This window comes from Cydia splendana, unplaced genomic scaffold (assembly GCF_910591565.1).
Source record: "Cydia splendana unplaced genomic scaffold, ilCydSple1.2 scaffold_57_ctg1, whole genome shotgun sequence".
NCBI lineage: Eukaryota > Metazoa > Arthropoda > Insecta > Lepidoptera > Tortricidae > Cydia > Cydia splendana.
In genome coordinates, this window is record NW_026946894.1 from 753502 (window position 1) to 772240 (window position 18739).

The 18739-nt window shown below is 39.5% G+C and overlaps 1 protein-coding gene across 1 annotated transcript; it reads left to right on the forward strand.

Moving 5' to 3' along the window:
• The first annotated feature begins 1687 nt into the window (after positions 1–1687).
• LOC134805745 (uncharacterized) lies at positions 1688–2822 on the forward strand. The gene has a single exon (XM_063778981.1). The coding sequence runs from the start codon at positions 1914–1916 to the stop codon at positions 2820–2822; it is 909 nt and encodes a 302-aa protein (XP_063635051.1). The 5' UTR covers positions 1688–1913.
• Positions 2823–18739: the final 15917 nt, after the last annotated feature.

Here is an 18739-nt window from a genome sequence, read left to right on the forward strand (position 1 = left end):
AATTGGCAATACTTTGGTCGTCTTCCAGGCTGTTGGGTAGGTTCTGTTTTTTAAAGCCAAGTTAAATATACACTTCAGGGGTTGCACAAATAGAATAGAATAGAATAGAATAGAATAGAATAGAATAGTTTTTTATTCGTAAACACACAGACAACAGACATACATTGAAAAAAACATAGTGAAAAACAAAGTGTCACGAAATGGTCCCATCTCAGCATGTTGCTGGCGACTTCCAGCGCTGATCTTCCGATTAGACCATCAAGTGAGAAATAATCACGGAAGGTAACAGACAAAAAAATAAGTAAAGAAACATAAAATAAACCGAAAAATAGATTACACACATTTTACACAGCTAATACAAAAAAGAGATGAATTAAGTACACGGATTAACCGATCGAACTTGTACCATCCGGTCGGGTCACATCGTGGCGCGGCATTAGGCGCGCATAACTAGCGCTAGCGGTAGCTACACGAAATTAAATTCGATGACAGATTTGACAAACAATAAAGTGAGTGAATCTAATATAATATTATGTAAAATTTCAATCAGTTTTAACTTTTTAGTCATGAAAACAATGTTACAAAGTTGGCTAAAATACATAAACAAAAACAACACCAAAGTTAAACAAATAGAAACATAATGAAATGACACAGATAAAAAGGATGGCGTGTCGGGAATGGTGTCGACTCCTATGCGGAAGGAACAAGAACATTGTGGTAAGTAACAAAATTTACAATACAATACAACAATAGCAAATGCTTCATAGCAGTCTCTAACGACATACTGCGGGATTCCATCTGGTCCCTGTGTTTGTTTGGGCCGCAAGTGATCAATGGCTTTGCGAATATCATTGTCACTTTATGTCATCAAGGGTTATAAGCCGGTCACTGCAGTTGGGTAGTTCAGCTCTGGCATCCAAACATGCTGTTGTCACGTCGAGAGTGGGGGCATTTTTTAGAAAGACTTCTTTAAAAAAAAGTTGCAAATGAGTCAGCCACATCTTGCGATGACATATTGCCAAAAGTTGCAGGTTGATTCGAACCTCGATTTCGTTTTATATATTTCCAGAAGGTGGAAGGGTCACGAATGATATTACTTTGTAGGTTATTTACGTACGATCGCACAGCAGCTTCGGTCTGAATATTTACCATCCTCCGATAGTAGGTGAAAAACGCATAATAAAGTTGATCGCTTGTTTGTTTGAATAACTTATGATAGTGATTTTTTAATTTGTTTAAATCAATCAGATCCGCTGAAAACCATTCTGGATAGTGGTGCTTAGGTTTATTCTTGTGGGGTTCTCTTAGGGGTACACACTCTGTGAGGATTTCATCTAAAATGGCATAAAAAAGGTTAGTGCAATCATTTGTCTCGTTAATATTAAGGAGAGGGGACCAGTCCGTGGTAGCTAATTTTTGATACAGTAGATGAAAGTTAGCCTTACGGTAATTTCTTATAGGTATACTGTCGTGGTTGTTAGGTGGGCTATTCGTGCTATTTGGACAATTTTTACTGAATAGAGATAGGCATGACACCTCTATGTTAAGTGATGTTTTTCTACTGTTACAAGTCCAGCGACAGCTTCCTCGACTACTATTTGAGAGGTCACGTTGTCTGACAGCACCAGGTCAAGTAACCGATTGAGATCATTTAATATTTTATTATGTTGGGCCAGGTTACTGTGACATATGTGGGTAGATTAAGTAATCAGGCGCCGACTGAATGTGGGTAGGTTTATTTCTGTCTCTTTTAATAAATCCTATACCGAACGGACGTGTTTCCTTGGTCTCATCAGCTCAGATCCATCTCCTGGCCTGAAGGCATATTTATCAGTGGCGACGGGACTGTGATCTACGTGTGGAATATTTTAGTGTTGTGGTTTAGTACATTGCAGTGAATAAAAACAGTAATAATGGCAGTCGGAAAGATAGCCCCTTTCGATATGGACAAAGATTGTTGGGACTTATACGTGGAGCGTTTGGAACAATATTTTATAGCGAATACAGTGAGTGAATCGGTTAAAGTGGCTACCTTAATTACGGTGGTAGGCAGGGACGCGTATGAACTTATGGTTAATTTGTGTACGCCGGCCCGCCCGGCAACAAAGACTTTTGATCAGTTGAAGGCCATCATGAAATCGCACTTGCAACCTAAACCGAGTGTATTAGCAGAAAGGTTCAAATTCCGACAACGACGCCAAGCAAGTGATGAGAGCATAGCGGAGTATGTCGCGGCGTTGAAGAAAATGTCAATGACTTGCAACTTTGGCGCGGACTCATTGCAAGACAATTTAAGGGACCAATTTGTTTGCGGTTTATCGAAGGATGTTATACGACAGCGACTATTCGCGGAGTCGCGCGCGACGTTCGAGAAAGCATTCAAATTAGCCGTAACGATAGATTCGGCCGAGACGGAATCGGCGGTTATGGAAAAGCGAGTAGACAACCATGGAGGAAGTACGGGTGTCTACCAGGTGGCCTCGAGCTGGGGGCGAGGGAGCTACGGTAACGGTGAAGCCGCCGGGGGACGGAAGGTCACGGGGGCTACGCGAGGCGGGGCAGGCACCGGGCGCGGCGCGAGCGGCCGCGGCGGACGACGCGGGCCGGGCGCCACGGGCGCCGGCCGTGGGCGCGGCGCGCACGGCAGCGCTGCTGGCTGCAAGACGTGCGGCGGCAGTCATGACTCCAACACGTGCAAATTTAAGGCGTACGTGTGTCGGGTGTGCAACCGAGATGGACATCTGAAGAGGATGTGTCCGAGACTACGCGAGGAACAGTTGTTCGCGTTGTATGACGGAGGCGCGGACGGGCAGGTGGCGTGACCTATAACTATTCTATTGCTTTTAAGGACTTTAGTGCGTATCCGCCATATGTATTATCAATGAAGGTTAACAAAAGAAACATAGATATGGAAATTGATACAGGTATCTGTATTTCTTGCATTAGTTATGATTGTTACATAAGAACTTTAGGGAATTTTAAATTACAGCCGAGTGATGTCTCAATGCGATATTATACCGGGGAAAGGGTAATACCCGTAGGTAAATTATGCTTGAATGTACAATATGGTCAAGTAAACAAAGAATTAGATCTGTATGTAATTAAAAGGGGCATGACGAGTTTGTTAGGTCGACAATGGATTCATGAACTCGGGGTAACTTTGCCCATTTCAGTGCCATGTAACAAATTGGACAGGGAAAATATTGGTCAAAAATTTGATAAAAATGTGTTCAGTTCCAGGTTTAAAGAAGTTTTTGAAGACGGTTTGGGGCGGTTCACGGGCGGCAAGGTCGGGTTCGCGCTGCGCGAGGGGGCGCGTCCGGTGTTCCTGCGCGCGCGCCCGCTGCCGTACGCGCTGCGCGAGCCGGTGGAGCGCGCGCTCGATCAGCTGGTGCGCGACGGCATCATCACGCCCGTGCCCACCTCCGACTGGGCCACTGTAGTCGTACCGGTAATGAAAAAAGATGGGACTATTCGTTTGTGTGGGGATTTCAAATTGACACTAAATAAATGTTTACAAGTGGATCATTTTCCAGTACCTCGAGTAGATGATTTGTTGACAAAATTGCATAAGGGGGATACATTTTCGAAAATTGACTTATCGCAAGCGTACGCGCAATTCGAATTATAGACGACTCAAAACAATACACCGTAATTAATACCCACAAAGGGTTGTTTATGTATAATCGTTTAATTTATGGCTGGCTAGAGCCCCGGTATATTTCAAAGGAAGCTAGAGCAGTTGTTTGCGGACTTGCCTACGGTAGGCGTTTTCTTGGATGACATTATTATAACTGGTTCCGACGATCGGGCTCATTTAGAAACCCTCACAGAGGTATTTGAGAGGTTACGGAAATATGGGTTAAATATGGGTAAAAAAAGAAAAATGCACTTTTTTGCGCCGTCGGTGACGTATTTAGGTTTTGTCATTAGCAAAAAAGGTGTGCACGCGTGTCCTGAGAAAATAACGGCCATTAAAGAAGTAGGGGAACCAAGTAATGTGTCGGAGCTTCGCTCGTTTTTGGGTCTCATTATGTATTACGCCAAATTTGTACCTAACGTGAGTACTATTTTAGCACCACTATACAGGCTTTTACAAAAAAACCGGGCAAGTGCGAGCCGGACTCGCGCACGAAGGGTTCCGTACCATAATGCAAAAAAAATAAACAAAAAAAAAACGGTCACCCATCCAAGTACTGACCACTCCCGACGTTGCTTAACTTTGGTCAAAAATCACGTTTGTTGTATGGGAGCCCCATTTAAATCTTTATTTTATTCTGTTTTTAGTATTTGTTGTTATAGCGGCAACAGAAATACATCATCTGTGAAAATTTCAACTGTCTAGCTATCACGGTTCGTGAGATACAGCCTGGTGACAGACGGACGGACGGACGGACGGACAGACGGACGGACAGCGAAGTCTTAGTAATAGGGTCCCGTTTTACCCTTTGGGTACGGAACCCTAAAAATGTTAATTTTGTATGGGACGAAAATTGTAGGTCAGCGTTCAACAAAATCAAACAAATGTTAATTTCAAGTGCCATCTTAGCTCATTACTCGCCACATTTGGGCCTAGTTCTTACCACAGATGCTAGCAGCGTAGGGGTAGGCGCGGTGATCTCCCATTTGACGCCAGAGGGCGAGCGGCCAATTGCGTATGCATCACGGGTATTGAATTCGGCGGAAAAGGCGTATTACCAGATTGAACGCGAAGCTTTGTCAATAATATATGGTATTAAAAAATTCCATCAATATCTCTATGGTAGAAGGTTCACATTAAGAACTGATCATAAACCTTTAGTCTCCATTTTTGGCGATAAGTCAGGCATACCGGTAATGGCAGCGAGTAGGATGCAGCGTTGGGCGGTCATCCTCGCGGGTTACGATTATGACATCGAATACGTGCGCAGCGAGAAAAACGCGGCCGACGCACTATCTCGTTTGCCAGTAGGATTACGTTCCGAACAGGAAAACGATAAAGGTAATACACGCGAAGTCACTTATTTGAATTTTGTTCAAAATTTCATGCCAATTACAAGGAAGACTTTGTGTCAAGAAATTAGTAAGGACGACGTTCTTAGGAAAGTAATGTTGTTTATACAATCCGGCTGTAACGAACGATAACGTTTGTAACGATGAACAGATTAAACCTTATTTTTCACGACGAAACGAATTATACATCGATGCAGGGTGTATAGTATGGGGTTATAGATTAGTTATTCCAAAAAAAAATGCAGGATTCGTTGTTGAAAGAGGTGCACAGCGGACACATGGGGATAGTTAAGATGAAGAGTATCGCGCGGAGCATTGTGTGGTGGCCGGGCATCGATGCGGCAATTGAAAGCGTCTGTAAAGCGTGTACCGCGTGTACAGCAGAGAGTACGTCTCCGGCTAGGGCGGTGCCACAACCCTGGCTATACGAGTCAGAGGTTTGGTCACGGCTACATCTCGATTTCATGGGTCCTATTCAAGGTGCCTCATTTTTGGTGTTAATTGATTCGACCTCGAAATGGATTGAAGTTTTTGAAATGTATAAAACTACTGCCGCTGAAGTTATTCGCGTGTTACGGGAAACATTTGCGCGTTTTGGGCTACCAAAAGAGATTGTATCAGATAACGGGCCCCCGTTTTCTAGGAAGGAGTATGAGCGTTTTATGACTTTTAACGGTGTTAAAATGACATTTGCACCAGTATACCATCCTTCGTCGAATGGGGCCGCAGAGGGGGCAGTTAAACTGTGCAAACGAGTAGTTCGGAAAGCTTTGCGCGACGGCTTTGATGTAGACGCAGCATTACAGTCATATTTATTGTCTTACCGAAATGTAGACCACAGTACAACCGGTACGTCACCAGCGGTTCTTTTACAGCGTAGGACATTAAGGTCTCGTCTTGATCTATTGAAATGTAAGAGGCAAGTAGAAGATAAGGTTATTCAGAGTCAACGTAAACAAGTCGAGTATGCGGGAGGTACGTCTAGACAGTTGGATATCGGAGAGAAGGTGTGGGCACGTAATTATACAGGAGGGGAAAAATGGATAGGAGGGAAAATTGAACAAAAAGTAGGATCTCGCAACTATATTGTTGGTAGGGAAAATGGTCCACCCATCAAACGACATATCGATCAGCTTAAAACTAAGTGGGCTAGCACGATTGATGTGTCAGTACCAAACTCTCCAATTGCGGTAGAACCACCAAACGAATTTCCCACAGGTACGACGGCGGGAGGGGTGCCAGAACCGGTAACAAGCAATTCTGAGTTAAGGGCCGGGAATGCTCCACCGTTGCCAGTTGCACCGGCCGCGCCCCCTACATTGCCGGTTCCCGTGGAGGGTCCCAAACCGATCCGCAGTAGGAAACCCGTTAAAAGATATGGGTTCGACTTGGATTAGTATTTAATGATTTAATTCTTATTAAGCTAGTACGCATAACTGTAATTATAGATTTAGTGGGGGGGGGGGGGGGGGGGGGGTGTGACATATGTGGGTAGATTAAGTAATCAGGCGCCGACTGAATGTGGGTAGGTTTATTTCTGTCTCTTTTAATAAATCCTATACCGAACGGACGTGTTTCCTTGGTCTCATCAGCTCAGATCCATCTCCTGGCCTGAAGGCATATTTATCAGTTACAATAATGCATAAAATTTTCAAATGACTTACGGACGTTGTTTGTGGCCGAGTATAAGTTAAAATCACCTACTATTACAACTGCGTATGAATGCGAGCTTATAACTTTCTCTAGACATCGGAATGCAGAATGGTAACGAACGTCAGGTATTCTAGGGGCCAAATATACGACACACAGAATCAATTTCAAACGTCCCTTAGTAAGAAGTGCACAGATAATTTCATCCTGTGGATGCGCGTCACAATCTAGCTCCCGCAAACAATACGGCGCGCGCGCCGCGAGCAGCACTCCGCCTCCGCCACGGCCGGGACGGTCACAGCGCAGCACGCTGAAGTCGGCAGGGAAAAGCTCGGAATCGTGCACAGAGGCGTCGAGGCGGGTTTCAGTTAGGGCCAATACATCTGTCTCGAATGTCACTAGCATATTCTTTGTTACGGATAGTTTACCCTTTAGCCCCCTAACATTCTGGTAAAAAATATGTGTTTTCTGTGATTTGGGAACGAAAAAACTTATTCAGAGATCTGTTTGCTATACCGAGATGATGATTGTTTATATTTAAAGGAATACTATGAGTACTATGACTATTCGAGTCTAAAGTAAAGTGTGTCAAAAGCGTCATTAGATCGTTATAGATTGCAATAAATCCCCGCTTGTTGACGTTACCAAATCCAGAGAACATACTATTATCATAGAGTAAATTCTTATTAGGGTCTAGTGTAAAGCAATATTCACTTTGTACATTGTCTGTATATAGCAGCCTATTAAAGGTAGAAACACGGTTATTAAAGAGGATGGAGTACTTATTACATTTAAATGTAGGCACCTGTTCTCTTATAAATGTAATAAGTTCTTTAAAGTTTACATTTTTCTTAAAATCACTGTCACCTATGTAAATAACACAAAAGTCGTTAAAATTATAATTTCGTAGCTTGTCATGGAGGTCGCGAAACAGTTCTCTAGTGCCTGCCCCTGGTTTCAAGTAAATATACGTGTTTTCATGGGACCGTGACTGTTTGATTAATTCTATCAGATGATTGGAGTAGTTGCTTATCAGACACATTCTGGAATAAGGTAGTGACGACCGATTTTGCCGAGCTTTTTTGGGAATGGGGATTATTGGCGTCACGATCCCTTTGGTTTTCATACGGTCGTCAATGGTATTCGGAATAGGTACACCTTTCAGTTGAGCGAGTTGTTTTTTGTGAGCCTCCACCTCAATTTCTAATGATGCTATGAGCTTTTTCAGGCGCTGCAATTGTACCTCACAGTCAATATTTAGGCACATCATAGCTCCGCCTGGCGATTGAGGCATGACGTTTTGAATGGAGTTTCGCTTATTTATGCTAGACGGTGAGGGAGAGGCAAGGTTAGATGCGTGACAGAGCTTTTTCAGTGTGCCAACTTCTCTCTGCAAGTTATCGATACTTCTTTTCAGCCCATTATTTTCAATTATTACCTCTTCGAGTTGGTTTTCAGTAGACGCGAGTTCAGAGCCGAGTCGGACTATTTCTTCCTTCATTTCCAGGACCGTCAATACGTCATTCACCGAGTAATCCAGACTCTTTGAGAGCTTTTGCTGAACGAGTGCAGCTTTTATGGAGGTATCAGATTCCTCCTGGGCATCTGAGATATGCGATGTTAACGGAGATTGAGATTCAAATGGAGGGGATGGCGGATTTGTTACATTCGTCCCGTCGCTTATTATGGGAGAATTGTGAATCAATCGGAGACAATCTTGAGATTTTTCTTGGTCTGTGGATAGGTTATCTTTCTCGCCCGTTAGTATATACCTAGTGTAAGCGACCCAAGTAACAAAAGGTTCTATAACTAAGGCATTTTATAACCAAACAGTGATATAGTAGGCCTATAATGGTAACCATTGTGACTGCTTGTACTATAAAGGTTTTTAACAGAGCGTTTTGGTTCTATAAGATTAAAGAGCATTTTAGTTTTATAATTTAGCTCTTAGAACGCTTATAGCACCGTACAAAAGAATATTTAAAGTGCTGCACTGTAATAGTCATGTAATAAGCGATTATGGTACTATTTAATACTATAGACGACTTTACTGACGCTTTTATGTACCTATTTTGCACTAATAATGCGTCAAAATAACTTTTATAGTACTAGTATTGTAGCAGTATCGTAAACACTATTAGAGGATCAACCAGCACTATAAAAGGGCTTTACACGACCATTACGTAACGTTTTAGCTTTTTAAAAGCTCTCTTAACATCGCTATAAGGCTAGTTCTGTAAAAGTCATGAAGGTTTTTCTATAGTGCTATATAGTACCGTAAAAGTTACCTGCTACGTTGCTAAATAACTTAATCCTAACCTGTTAAAATATGGCTGCTGTTTTCTGCCATGATAGCACGTTAGCAGCACGGCTGAAGCCTATGTGTACTATAGTAGCCACAGTTGGGACAAGTCCTTATGTTATTAATTTAAATTTAATTAAAACATGAAAATTATGAGAGCGCATTGTCAAATTTGAAATCATCATAATGATTTTATCGATACAATTATTTTCGCATGTACAATATACCGGCATAGTAACGGTCCACGAATGTTTTTAGTACGTCCTTTTTATTACCTGAAATACAAATGTCACTTTAAGAAACAATGACGAGAATGAACTTACCGATATTTAATATTTTAGACACCCACGACGCAAGTGTGATAAATAAGATCACTGGAATCGTTTACGGTGCAAAATAGCACTATAAGCATGTTTTGGTTACTTTTATAATTGCAAATTGCGACATAAACGTTGCAGATAGCACTATTTTAGTACTAAAAAGCGTTTCTCGTCACTTTTACATTTCAACCATAGAGCTGATTTATCACCGTGAGAGCCTTTATGTAATGTTTATAGAATAAATCAGTGATAAAACTAGGGCCTAATTGGGGTTTCGTAAACGTTTACAACACCATTATAGTGCTAATCATGAACACTAATTAGCACGCTCCAAAACGTTCTCAGGACCTTTATGGTACCAAATTTTGTTACTTGGGGAAGTAGCAGACGAACTTAAATAAACCTGATCCGGTGGTGCTTCTTGGTTCGAGCCTAGATTTTCTGATGGGTCAGTTTTTAGTTTATGTGAGAAGGCTGGTGAGTTTGATTGGGACCTGTCTGGAGATTCTGAAAGTTTGTCTTGGTCCGGGGTTATGTTTTCTGACACGTCCGTGTCTAGAGCGTGATGAGGTAAGGGGGAGCTTAATTGTGAACAACTTGGAGCTTTCTCATGGTCAATGTTACAGTCAACAGTCATATTGGCGTCCGTTCGTGGCGTACTATGGGAAGGAACAGGTAAACTTAGCTGGGGACAATCGAGAGCTTTATCTATGTTCATGGGTAAGTCATCCTTAACCGTTATTAGTGTGGAGTGTACATGGCTTTGTATTGGCTTCTTAGCTTTGTCTTTATTTGCGCTTTTCGCAGAGTTCGTTCGTGACGGCAGGGGTCGCAGAGCCAGTTTGTTTGCCATCATGGGGGACTGCTTTCTACCAGTACATGTTTGCACTTCAATTGTTCTCTTTTTGTTGGTTCCCACAATCTGAATGCTTTTTCAGATAATCCCATACAGATAAAATGAAAAGTCAATTTGCATACAGAACATATCGTCGCATTTTTCCTATCTACAGTACATTTACAATCATGGCAAATTGACGTAATTCTTCGATTATTAGTCTTTGTTACAGGTTTGTTTTTGTTTTCCATTATTTATAATCAAGTGTGATTGTCAAAATTAAATATTGTATGCTAAATAGTTTTTCACATTCATGCCCGGTATTGGTGAATAGAAATGCTCAATACCGCCGTCATTACGTTCTGTTTGAATGCGTACTTGTTCTGACGTATTGGTATTAACCAGGAAGTTTAGCACGTGTAGGATAGATGGCGTAATTAGTAGTAGGGATGAAATCTGTATGAGCGTGTGTTTCGGCTTGTTGTCAATAGGTGGCGGTGTCAGTCTGAACAGCCAATAATACTATTTTTGCTTGAGTATTTTAGTCTAGCAATACCGTACATACGTCGGCTCAGCTGTCAATAGTAACGCCAATCAGCTGTTGAGTAGTCCCGCTATTTTGTTTTCGGAAAGTGGTTTTTGTAGTGTCGTAGTTCAAAAATCAAACAAAGTAACGGCTAATATAAGTTTCTCACCGTATATTTTGGTGTCCAGTGCCTTGTTGTTGTGGGATTATTACTGCATTTTCACTGTAAGTACTACTGTTGACTTGTTGCACTCCAAACTGCTTTTCTAGGTAGCATTTTAAACCTTTTTCCAAAAAAAATCTATAGAGCTCTTGATATTAATGTTTTCATGTCAAATGTTGCCAGCAGAAAAACCGAATAGTGATAGGGCTCGCTTCGCTCGCCATAATAATGAGTAGTAGAGGGAATTTCGAGTACATACCAAGCAAATCACATGCATATATCTAACATCCCGATCGTTATCTACCGTAGGCGTGTTAGCGAGGGAATTAGAAGAATTTTGCAAGAAGCAATGCATAGATGAATTTATAATTATAAAAGATAAACTAAATGCGCAAGAAATGAATGAATTTTAGCTAGCTACAAATGTGACATTCCTAGGATCCTAGTAACAAAAGGTGTCACGAATGTATACGATAAAGAGGAAATAAGAATTATTTTAAACGATTTCCATCTATTACCCACCAGTGGCCACGCGGGGGTTAAAAGAATGCTCAATAATATAAAACGACATTACTTCTGGCTAAGAATGAGCCACGATGTAAAGGAATATGTAAAGAAATGTGCACATTGTCAACACAACAAACACACTAATAAATACACTAAGGAGCCAATGATGATAACTACAACACCAAGTTCATCCTACGAAAGAGTTTCTTTAGATATTCTAGGACCCTTAGAAATAGATAATTTTAACTATAAGTACGTATTAACAATTCAGTGTGAACTGACTAAGTTCGTCGAAGCATATCCTTTAGAGAGGAAAGACACTGAGTCTGTAAGTAAAGCATTTGTAAATTATTTTATTTTATTGAGATTCTCAAGAAAGTGGCATCGACAGGTTAAACTTAATGATTTTTTTTTTGTATTTTTTTTACTTTTAAGAATGAAAAATATGTTTTACTACTTCAAGTACCCCAAATTTTCAAAAGGGAACGGAAAATGAAGAAGTTATTTTCAAGACTTACAATAACCTATACATTGAACACAGGTTAAAGTTAAGCAGGTTACAGTGAAAAATACATTCATTTTTATTTTTTCCCTTGAACGTATAATAATACGAATGTCTCACTTTTAGCATAGATGAATAAACCTTCATACAATATTAAAATGATATTATTACATTAGGCCCCATACCAAATTCTTAAAATAATCGAGACAAGTTAAAGTTAACATTCCGTTACAAAACCCCAGATGTCTGCCTTTAACCACTTGTCTCTACGAAACTACGACACTTGGGTCATGATGGTACTCTACGGCGGTTAGCTTGATACTTACCTAATATTTTGCCATAGTTATGATCTAAATATTTTTTTCTGTGTATGAGTCAGATGCAATACCGCGCATGTACAGGTTGGTACAGGTTAACAGTGAAAATATCCTTGGACAAACTTCGTGCGTGAATATTGTCGTAAAAAAATATATATATAAGGCCTGTGCAAAGTACATTTTAAAAGGTATTGTTTATGTTATTATAAATAACTAAAACTTAAAATCTAAAGAACTAAAACTGGAAGAGCGATGCTTTTGGACAAGACAGGTTACAGTGAAAAGTGCTACTCTTTATTTTTTATAAATATAAGTATTAAATTTAAATAAAAATAATGACTTGGCCTCGATAAACATTGTTTTAATTTATCTAGATACATTTTTGTTTCATATGAAAAAGAGCAAATAAAGATATATTCAATTCAAAAACTCGATGACAGGTTAAGATGCCACTATTTTGAGAATCACTCTTTAAGATATGGCGTACCAAGCGACATCATAACGGATCAAGGTACCGAATTTATGTCTAGTGTTTTTAGCGACATTTGTAGATTATTAGGTATCAATAAGCTACACTCGACTGCTTATCACCACGAAACTATAGGAGCACTCGAGAACACGCACAAGAACCTAGGAGCTTACCTTAGGATACAATGTAGTAGTAACCGCACAGACTGGAGTACCTGGTTAAGCTATTGGTGTTTTTCATATAATACCACCGTACATACCGAGACGCAATACCTATACGCCATTCGAATTCGTTTTCAGCAAATACTGTTGTTTACCGAATAATTTAATTTCTTCTGTCGACCCTCTGTCTATAATTATGATAGTTATCCTAAAGAATTTAAGTATAGGTTACAAAGAGCTCAGTCAGAAGCTAGAAATAATTTAATGTCTACTAAAGTAAATAGAAAATTAATGTATGATAAGAAAATGAATTCTGTACAATATAAACCAGGAGACTTAATACTTTTAAAAAACCGGGCAAGTGCGAGTCGGACTCGCGCACGAAGGGTTTCTTACCATAATGCAAAAAACGGCAAAAAAAAAACGGTCACCCATCCAAGTACTGACCCCGCCCGACGTTGCTAACTTCGGTCTAAGAAACACGTTTGTTGTATGGGAGCCCCACTTAAATCTTTATTTTATTCTGTTTTTAGTATTTGTTGTTATAGCGGCAACAGAAATACATCATTTGTGAAAATTTCAACTGTCTAGCTATCACGGTTCGTGAGATACAGCCTGGTGACAGACAGACGGACGGACGGACGGACAGCGAAGTCTTAGTAATAGGGTCCCGTTTTACCTCTTGGGTACGGAACCCTAAAAATCAAGTAGGCGATAAATTAGACTCTATTTACTACAATACTATAATATTATTTACTTGCAATAAATAGGTAAGGGGTACATTTTATATTTTAGTTCATCTTGAGCTTCTTAACCGCTAACTTACAGCCGTATTCGAACAATGAGATACGTCAAATACTAGATAATGAAACGATATGGATTGGATATGTCAGTGATATTCTTCAAACAAAAACGTCACTTTTGACACTTGTTTGACACTGACATATCCAATCCATATCGTTTCAATATCTAGTATGTGACGTATCTCATTGTTCGAATACGGCTGTTATACGACCATAAACCATGGACAGGCTTATTACGAACTTGGACTTGTTTGTTATCCTAAAATCTCAACCAAGATCCATACATTGTTCTAAATTTTTCTGTGTTCCGTTGGCTTTTCTTCCATCTGTCAGTAGCAGCTCTTGTAAATCTTTGGCAATATTCTTTCAAGGTGTCACGTCACGATCTTCTTCTGATAGGTTAAGGTTTGATTTAGTTAGCACTATTTCAAACAAAGCTTCGTGATTTAAACTAGATCCTTGAGATTTTAGGATAACAAACAAGGCCAAGTTCGTAATAAGACTGTCCATGGTTTATGGTCGTATAAGTTAGCGGTTAAGAAGCTCAAGATGAACTAAAATATAAAATGTACCCCTTACCTATTTATTGCAAGTACTAATGAACACCACCATTCTATATCATTATTATTGTAATTAGTTTTACGACTAATTATAAGCATAATGATTAAAACCTTAATGATTAAACTGCATTCATAGTATCTACTAACGATTGTAACCGGACCTCATTAATGATCATTAATTTTAGACGCATCAGTTGTCAATGTGTCATTTGTTAAATACTGTTTCATTAAGTACAAAGATAATGTAATAAAGAGGATACAAGGGTAATAATGTAAAGGATGTAATGGTTTTATTTTCAGTTTTCTACTTGTAACTCTTGTATGTTTATTATTTATTTGATTAAAACAACGAGAAAAAGCTATTTCAGCATGGAAAAATAAGTGTTTTATTTTTTATTAAATAAGTGCATACGGTAGAAAAGTTCGCGTTATGTGAAAATATCCTTAATAATTGGTACTTAAATCATCTGCAAGGATATTACGGTATACCTTTAATTTTTGAAAAAAAATCCGTTTTACTCGTACGCTCCACACATTTGCTTAGAACAAAAATTCACTACGCGTAAGTTATTGGTTCGATCAAACTCAAATTCATTTTTTGTAGTCATAATAACGAGTATAACCGTATTAAAATAAAAAAAATGAATAAAAAAATATAAAAAAAATATCGATTAAAAAAAAAGTGCACCCCTTAGGAAAATTCTAATTATGTGAAAAAATCAAGAATAATTGGTTTTCAAATCATCTGTCAGGATATTACGGTTAACTTTTTATTTTCGGAGAAAACTCGATTTTTCTGTGATTCATTAATGTAAATGTAAATAAATGAAAAAATGTAATTCATTATTTTTCCAACCAAATTAGCTAAGATTAATTTTGGGACATAATAAAACCTAACAAAAGCTATTCCAGTAAAAAAAAGTTCAAATTTAAGACTTCGGTTTCTATTTCTATGGGAGGATTTTCAGCCCACCGTGCGCCTGTCAAAGACGAGGCGTTTTTCTTACTGCAAGCATGTTTTAAGTTTCCAAAAGCAACATTAGATATTGTTTTTAGGGTTCCGTACCTCAAAAGGAAAAAACGGAACCCTTATAGGATCACTCGTGCGTCTGTCTGTCTGTCTGTCTGTCCGTCTGTCACAGCCGTTTTTCTCCGGAACTACTGGACCAATCAAGTTGAAATTTGGTACACTTATGTAAGTTTGTGACCCGAATACGGACATGTAACGTAAACAAATTAATTTTAAACATGGGGGCCACTTTTGGGGGGTAAATGAAAAAAAAATTTTTTTTTCAAACTATATCATGTTACATATCAAATGAAAGAGCTTATTGTAAGGATTTCAAATATTTTTTTTTTATAATTTTCGAATCAACAGTTTAGAAGTTATTCAAGAAAATAGGCAAAAAATGACCATTCCCCCCCCTTATCTCCGAAACTACTAGGTCTAAAATTTTGAAAAAAATACATAAAGTAGGTCTATACCTATAGATGACAGGAAAACCTATTAGAAATGTACAGTCAAGCGTGAGTCGGACTTAATTACAGTTTTTAATCCGACCCCTACGGATTTTTTAAAGAGATTTCACTCACGTTTCACATAAAAAATACATTGTTAACAGTGCCGGATTACTTAGAGTAGTAGTTTTCTTAGAGTAATTGGTGATAATTTTCTGATAAGATAATCATTTTAAATATTTAACGGTCTTACCTACTTACGAGTAATTGTAAGGTCAAATTAAAAATAATGTTTAAAAAAAATGTTAAATTGAGAGCTAGCTTAAAGTTTTTTGTACTCGTCGACTTTAATGGTTGAATTAATAAAGACTTTGTAACCAATAAGCAAAATAAGCACGTGCTTAGGGCACCACGTTCAGGAGGGGCTCCAAAATGCCAGGTTGAAAAAGGTGAACAAATTTTAAAATTAGGGACAGACACATCGTTTTTACCACACGATTTTTTTTAGCTGTCCAAAAGCTAATTTGCAAAAATAATGGCGCGTAATTCTTTGGGAAACAATCGGTAGCAGTAGAAGAGTCGTGATTACATGCATAGATTCGATTTCAACCCACTCTTTTGCGGTTCGGCGTTAGGTCTTATGCGAGGCCTTCTGCCTTAATTACACTTGGGCGTGGATCCAAATTTAAGCTTTCCTCTTTCGCAGCTAGGCCTACTGCCTTTCTCACACTTCGCCAATTCAATTCCAAGCTCTGCTTTCTTGACATTCTGGTGGCGACTGCAGCAACATTACTCTGTTGCAACGTTACTGCTGCAGTACTGTCAACTTCCGTGATAAAATGATGTGACTGATTTCCATACTAAAAGTAAAAATTTACAACTGTCTATCATATTGCGTTTTTATATCGAAAAATTTCCTCGCTCGCTTCGCTCGCGTTTCTATTACTTTCTAAGCTATGATAAAGGTGACATTCGGGTGGCGACTGCAACAGCATTAGGTACTCTGTTGCAACATTACTGCTGCGGCACTGTCAATTTTCGTGATAAAATGATGTGACTGATTTCCATTCTCAGCTGTAACGCGGCAATGAACTTCTCTCAATTTACCAAAAAATCAATGTAATCTTGATGACCCGAGGGAGAGGGGGCACCTAGAAATCCTTAGGGCATCAACATATCTTAATCCGGCACTGATTGTTAAAAATTGTGTAATATACGGAACCCTTGGAACGCGAGTCCGACTCGCACTTGGCCGGTTTTTAGGGTTCCGTACCCAAAGGGTAAAACGGGACCCTATTACTAAGACTTCGCTGTCCGTCCGTCCGTCCGTCCGTCCGTCCGTCCGTCCGTCCGTCCGTCCGTCCGTCCGTCCGTCTGTCACCAGGCTGTATCTCACGAACCGTGATAGCTAGACAGTTGAAATTTTCACAGATGATGTATTTCTGTTGCCGCTATAACAACAAATACTAAAAACAGAATAAAATAAAGATTTAAATGGGGCTCCCATACAACAAACGTGATTTTTGACCAAAGTTAAGCAACGTCGGGAGTGGTCAGTACTTGGATGGGTGACCGTTTTTTTTTTTGCTTTTTTTCGTTTTTTTTTTTTTGCATTATGGTACGGAACCCTTCGTGCGCGAGTCCGACTCGCACTTGCCCGGTTTTTTTAAATATATGATACACAAATAATCGTAAATAACGATACTTAGGTAATAATAATACAATGTTTTATATTTACAATTGTCTATGTCTTATAGAACATGCATTTGAACAAAAAACTTTCATTGAAGTGGGTTCAATAGTCGAATAAAAGCTTAAAAAAAACACCTCTTCATAATGTCAAAAATTGTCAATGCGGAAGATCGAAACTTACAACGACTTTGTTTTCCAATCTTAAGTTTTCAAAAAGTTGCTTATAAAATGTGTGAATCAGAGTTTGAAAGTAATTTAACACCGCCAGAGATTTGTGAGAAGGCTGCAATTGCAAATGAGAGTGCTTTGCCTGAAAAATCTAAAAATAAGTAAGTTTAGAATTCCTTACTTGTTGTTTCTCTTATTTTTTCGCAACTGTATTAAAAAACGTCGTTCGATACACGTGCGGAAATGTCATTCTTCAAGTAATGACATACTTTCCGCACTAGCATCGAAATGTACTATATTATCATCGCTGAACGTAATATGTACACATATATTGCGCAATTAACAATATTATTCAAGTCAAAATTCGTAACTGCAACGTAAGTGTCACTGTCATGTAACAAATATTTGTTTTATACTCTAGGGTCTTGATTGTTGTTCTTTTACACATAGGCACTGCATAAGACATGTATAACTTGTTATTCATTATTTTAAGTTATTATTATTATTTTTTTTTTTTTCCTAGCCTACTTTGGTGTCCCACTGCTGGGCAAAGGCCTCCCCTCGTTTTTTCCACTCGACCCTGTCATCGGCATTTTCCCACCATTTGGGGTAGAATGCGTCCAAGTCGTCCCGCCATCTCCTTTTCGGTCTGCCTAAACTCCGGCCTGCACCGTCTATTGTGTTCCGTGGGTCCCACTCAGTAACCATTTTGGCCCACCTTTCTGGGTGCATGCGGCAGACATGTCCAGCCCAGTCCCACTTAAGCTTAGCGGTCTTGACGCCTACATCTACAACTCTAGTTCTGGAGCGTAGTTCCGTGTTTCTGATCCGATCAGTTCTGCGAACACCTAATATACTACGCTCCATCGCACGCTGGCAAACCTTGAGTTTCGATTTTAGAGCCTCAGTTAATGACCAAGTTTGTGCACCGTAGGTTAGGATGGGTAGGATGCACATGTCAAGGAGTTTGCGCTTAAGACACAAGGGAAGGTCGCCCTTCATTAGCGCTTTCATGGACCAGAAGCTCTTCCAGGCGTTCTCGATACGTCTATCGATTTCTATAGACCGCCTGTTCTCGAAGGATGCTATCTGGCCCAAGTAAACGTACTCGTCGACATATTGTATATCCTGCCCATCCACCACAATGCTATGTTTAGCTTGATTGGTCATCAACTGAGTTTTCGCTCTATTCATTGTAAGTCCAACCTCAAGGCTCGCCGTGCTGAGGTCTTGCAGCATTTGTTGCAGATGTGATGACGGATGGGAGAAGAGGACTATGTCGTCAGCAAAGCGCAGGTTTGATAACCTCTTGCC

What these genes read in the sequence shown, in the direction of transcription:
- LOC134805745 (XM_063778981.1), top strand. Translation starts at nt 1,914, where the DNA reads ATGGCAGTCGGAAAGATAGCCCCTTTCGATATGGACAAAGATTGTTGG.